This window comes from Cyprinodon variegatus, unplaced genomic scaffold (assembly GCF_000732505.1).
Source record: "Cyprinodon variegatus isolate N-32 unplaced genomic scaffold, C_variegatus-1.0 Scaffold865, whole genome shotgun sequence".
NCBI classification, from domain to species: Eukaryota; Metazoa; Chordata; class Actinopteri; order Cyprinodontiformes; family Cyprinodontidae; genus Cyprinodon; species Cyprinodon variegatus.
Genome location: NW_015151318.1, coordinates 288,303 through 293,921, shown reverse-complemented (window position 1 = coordinate 293,921; position 5,619 = coordinate 288,303). Strand labels below are relative to the sequence as shown.

Sequence of the window (5,619 nt, the reverse complement as noted above, 5' to 3'; positions counted from 1 at the left end):
TTGTGAATTTGGTCTTAAGTTTTTATTTCAAGTGGCATTAAAAAGTCTTAAAAAGAATGAATTTAACTTGCCTTAAGCTGTAGGAACGCTGTTACCATTCCTGATCGGGAGGTGGTCGTTACCCCCTGTATACTACGTGACACATGACGCACCATGAGGCTGAAACTCGGCCCGATTGAAAAAAGTCTTGCACGACTGCAGAATCGGCTTAAGGCTGTTTGTAGGCTAGAGGACAAAACGGAGAATAATTTATTTATGTTATTCTTTAACCTTCCTTTTTATTTTTTTTGTTTGTTTTTTCCAGGTTTTCTTAGTGGTGCTACTAAATGAGCCTGATACCAAGCTTGTCCTCAAACAGCACAGAAACTCCTTATTTTCTTACTCAGATCAACCTTTTTTTCTTATTTTATAATTCTTCTAACGTTCTTTAGATTTTTTTTCTTCTAATGGTTGAGACTATTCAAAAATATTAGATCTTAAGAACGGTACACAATCAGATTTTTTACCCTAATTTGAACACTATTAACTATCATCTAAATGAAGCCAGTTTTGGGCGTGTTTGTTTTACAAAGGTTTGCCTGAACACTTGTTGCCTCACTATAGTCACCACGTTACTACAGAGATTTAAATCCCTACATGCATGAATACATTTCAGGTCCCCTGTCTCAGCTCCTTCTAACGGATGATGCTCTCATCCTTTTTAAAGCCGTTTCTCATGTAGTTAAAGTCACTGAGGTGGAATGATAGAGCCGTTGTTTGAAAGAAAACCACAACTGTTCTTCTTGAATATGAAATGTGACTCTTTTAGATTAAACTGTTTAAACCTGCTTTCCAAAAGAGTGAAGGAGTGTCACTCTAGCTCTATAGATGGTTTTTAAATGTCCGTTTCTGTCCCAGACATAGAAAAGCCCTCATTTAAAGTTTAAAGATGTTTGGAAGCATAAAGTTTTCCCAATAAGGACACCTGTGTTGCTGTGGTGGGTGCACTGAAGATGTGCTGCAGCTCTGTCTGTGACCATGGCAACCACTGGGTGCTGCAGACACAGAGGACCTAAGGGCCCGAAGTCTGCCTTCAGAGACACTGATGCTCAGAATGGAATCAGAAAATATGATTGTGGTTCTGAGCAGGAGTGGAAGATGCAGAACAAATCCACTGAAAACAGGAGCTGTGAGATTTAGCTGCATCTGAAAGAAAGTTCTGATGTTAGTTAACCAAAGCGGTTCTCTTTATGACCCTCTGATTCACTTGGAAACTTAAACACACTGATTAGAAGTTTATTTTTTGTTTTGTTTTTTACTTTGTAAATATGGTCGATGCCACTATCAGATTCTCTTTCAAGTGTAGAAGTATTAAATCAAACAGGATTCATAGTATTTACCCTGTGCTTACTGCTGTTATTTGTCAGTGATGATAGACTAGAAGCAGAGGGAACGTGGTGGTGCTGCTATGAGAATGTTTAAAAGTTATTTATAAGATCCTTTAACATAATGTTTTAGAAACCATCCCAGTGTGGGAAATGTAGTTTGTTTCAGTGACAACAGGTAATGCGAGCATAAAGGTAGATGTAGTAAAGCACAAAGCAAGATTAGACACTAAAGAAGGGTAATCAAATTAGAGTGTTTGGTTGTTTAAAACATCCCTACTGAACTCCAAGAGAAAACAAAAAATATCACAGAAAATAAAACGGTGTCCAGTTATTTAAAAAAATGCCATACTGGGATTAAATTATTGGTTTAAATTATTGAAATTACTGGTTACCAGATAGAACAGCTCTCGACAATTTCACAAAATATGCTGCTTAAAACAATGCATGCATATATTCCTTTAAAAAAAAAATACTGACATGTTGGAACTGTAACTATACAGTCATATGTTTACATAATTTTTTTTTCATCACAATGTTTTTATCAACGCTTCTTACCTGCACTTTAAAAAATAAAATAGTTTAGAGAACTGTACTTAACAAAAGTTCTTGTTTACAGTGTGACAAAATGAAATCTACGTCTAAATAAAACTGTTTAAGATAAAAAGGAAAACGGAAGCAAATGTTTGATTTTCTCCCAAGCTCACGATTCCTGATCTGGGGTTGGTTGTGAGAGGCTGATCGCCCCTCGTTACCCCCTGTACGCTACACGATGCACGATCAGGCTGAAAATCTGCCTGATCGAAAAATTCTCACAAGACTGGAAAGTCAGCCCGAAAAAGACAAAAAAAATCGTACAGTGTATTCCCGGCTTAAGAGTACAAGCTGAAATGGGAAAAGGTAACAAACGTTGATTATTATGCAAACAAACCTCAGATTTCCTCACGCAGATTAAATAATTAGTCACACTGCCGTCTTTCTCTCCTAATGTTTATTTGCTTCACATTTTAAATAATCTAAGGGTTTCAGTGGCTGTTGATTCAATGAAAGTTAAGATTTCTGGGTATAAAAGGCTGCAAGTATGAGGAGTTCATTGCCTTCAGAAACTGATAGACATGTTAGAAGTTTATCACATTACAGATGGTTAGAATGGGATTTTCAGTTCAGACTTTTTCAGTTTCATTGATTGGGACTCTTAAACGGTTCATGTATCTGAGTGTTTTGACATCACCTGTGCCGTTTGCTTCTCTCTCCCACCCGCTGCTTCTATCCACCCATGTCCTAATTTCTCCTTCCTCTCCTCTGCCTTCTGCCGTCTCCAAACCTCAGATGTTCAGAAGAAGCAGCCGGAGGACGATTGCACCTCCAAGCCAATGCAAACCAGCGGGAGTAGCCAGTCATCCGTTTTCATTAGCGAGACGAGCAGTAGCAGTAGCCAGTCGCTATCGTTGTCACTGCCGTCCGGCTCAGAGCCGCCGTCGGCCGGAGAATCCTCCACCATGTTTTCCAGCCGGACAGAAGGTAAGACCCTTGACCGTTACTGATTCCTCTCCTCTTAACTAAGCTGTTTCTTAAGGCATATCAAGTCCAAAAAAAACAAACAGGATAATGTAGACGCCTGCTTTGCGATGGATCAATAATTTCAGAGGTGAATGAAATTTGGCTAAATTTTCTTGTTTCATATTTAACTAACAACGTAGTAAGTGATTTCTCTGTCTGCAACATGTTGAAGAAAGATTGGACTTGATGTTCTTTTTGTCTTGTATCCAGTGGGAAAGTACAAAGACATATAGAGAGCATGGCTGACCTAGGATGTAAAACTCTGACTGGACACAAGATGGTGCTGGACCCAATCTTTGAAGTATTCACACAAAGAAAAGCTCGATTTAAGTCCGAGTAGAAAGCAGGGTGTCTCTTCTTCCACACAAACAATGCTACCTCAGCAGTTTACTCTCAGACTCATTTGGTGCCAGTCAAAGTTAAGTTGGGATAAATGTTGAGCTGATTTGATCAAATGTTTTTTTTTTTTTTTTATCATTCGTGTGTTTGACTCCTGTTTGATGCTAATTGGTTTGTATATTGTGAGTCTGTTAAATTTGCTTTGAATCAAGCTATTAGAGGCCGAGGAAGTTTTAAACCAGTCTGATTTGAATCATGGTTCATTTGGAAAGATGTCGCTGCTAATCGTTCTAGAAATGGTCTAAGGCTAAGTTCACACTGCAGCCTAAAATGACCCAAATCCCATTTTTTTGCCCATATGCGACCTGCATCTGATCATTTTGTGGCTGTCTGATACGACAGATACAACTTTTTTCCACTGCGACCCAGAACACTTGGCGCTGTGGTCCTAAATCCGATTCGAATCTGATCTTTTAAATTTGACCTGTTTTTAAACGGCCAAGTCACATTTATCCGACCTAAACGTCATTAATACTCAACAAAGGTCACTTTTCTGGGTCTTGCTATGAAGAAGCGGCAAGAAAAACAATAACCATGGCAGACGATGATTCTGAGAGTAGTATGTATGTTTCACCATCTTGAAAAGATTGTGTTTTTAAGGTTGGGAAAGATCGCTAGATGCGCTCTGACAACACCAGCCATGTTTACTTCCGTAAACGCAGAGCACGCTGGCCTGTGATGTCATTGCATCCTCAACTGCCCATGCGGGACACTTGCATTTTATGGCTGCAGCTGACACAAGAAATCACATAAAAGTCGCAAATATTTGGAAATGTGAATGGCAAAAACGCAAAAAAAAAATCGTATTTCACAAAAACATCGGAATTGAGCATCAAGGCCTGCAGTGTGAACGTGGCCTAAAAAAGGTCTCCTTGACAGACGGGAGGCGATTTCTTGATGTTTGACCAGATTCGTTTTCAGCTCAACATATAAACTGTTTGAAATCCACCTCAAGAGTAATTATTCTATTGAAGAAAAACCAGAAGTTTGTAACGAGAACTCTAAGCTAGCTGTATTATGTTGCCTTGTTTTGGTAAGATTATGTCTGAAGATGATATTAAGTTAAGTTGGATCCCATTGAAGAATGAAAGCTCCTTTAAAAGAAAAATGACAGACTGTCATAGTTTGATCCGTTTGGTTCGTTATAGTGAAGTCAGAAGGTTTTTCCAGTTTGCTGCCACTAGATGGCACTGTACTGAACACACTGGACCTTTAATTGTCCTCGCAGTGTGTCGCTCTGCTTCAGGTTAGACCGATTTAGCCGTGCTGAGTCATGCATTTGTTCAAAGCTCCAAACCCCATCAGTCAGGAGTGTTATGTAGAGTAGCTGTCTTGCATACTGACATTTCCTGCTTCACTCTCAAGTTAAACTCATGTCCAACAAGACTCCTCAGAACTCTGAAGGTAACATCTTCCGCTTTGCTAACATATAAATCATGTGATGTTTTTCCTTTTAAGAACGTTGCTTTCAAGCATCATGATGTGGATTTTTCCTGATTTCTAACCTCTTCCCCTCAAATAGGACGTTGGCCGTGGAATGAGGTCATTTCTCCTTATGCATCGCTCATCCTGTAATTCTCCATCTGCAGGCGTGACATCCACAGACACAGCCCAAGGCACACTCTGCACGCCCACAAAACGCCCGCGTGAATCAGGTAGGCTTTCTCCTGCTTCCCGCCGGCAGCCCCGCCTCATCTGACCCACTTTAAGCGCCAACATGTAACCCTGCTGTTTGTTTTTTCACCCAGCCTCAGGCCCAGAGAGCGAGGCGACGCCAGAGAAACGACCACGGACAGAAGAGGAGGAGGGGAACGGAGAGGAGGCCCGCGGGACGCCCAAACAGAAGAACCGCCGGCGCTGCTATCGCTGCCAAACCAAACTAGAGCTGGTGCAGCAGGAGCTGGGCTCATGTCGCTGCGGTTAGTGTCTCAGCTTCACTGCTGCTTAGGAATAAATCACTGAGAGCAAAACGTCCATAAAAACCCTCAGCATCCTAAATTAAATATTTATTTTCAGTGTTTTCCTTTATTTCCCTTATTTGCTCAAAAAAAAATTGTGAATAACAAATAACAGGACTCATCTTAAAGTCGTAAGGAAGTCATATTTAAATTTCAAATAATTCTGGCTTAAACATGTATATAAATGTACTCTTTATCAGAGCATATTGTTTGAAAAGTTACAATATTTCTATTTTAAAAAAACTCCTGTCTTAAATTTCTTTTTTTTTTTCTTTTTTTCGTTATCTTCTACAGGCCAGTTAGTTATACGTCAGCCTGTACACCTAAATTCAGCCACC

The 5,619-nt window shown here is 39.8% G+C and overlaps 1 protein-coding gene across 1 annotated transcript in view; it reads left to right on the top strand.

Annotated features, from left to right (window-relative positions):
• LOC107099387 (AN1-type zinc finger protein 3-like) overlaps positions 1-5,619 on the top strand; it is a 20,551-nt gene that overhangs the window by 11,260 nt on the left and 3,672 nt on the right. The window contains exons 3-5 of the mRNA XM_015397481.1: positions 2,694-2,885; positions 4,913-4,978; positions 5,072-5,242. Coding sequence (XP_015252967.1) covers positions 2,694-2,885; positions 4,913-4,978; positions 5,072-5,242 — 429 coding nt within the window. The remainder of the gene's footprint in view (positions 1-2,693; positions 2,886-4,912; positions 4,979-5,071; positions 5,243-5,619) is intronic.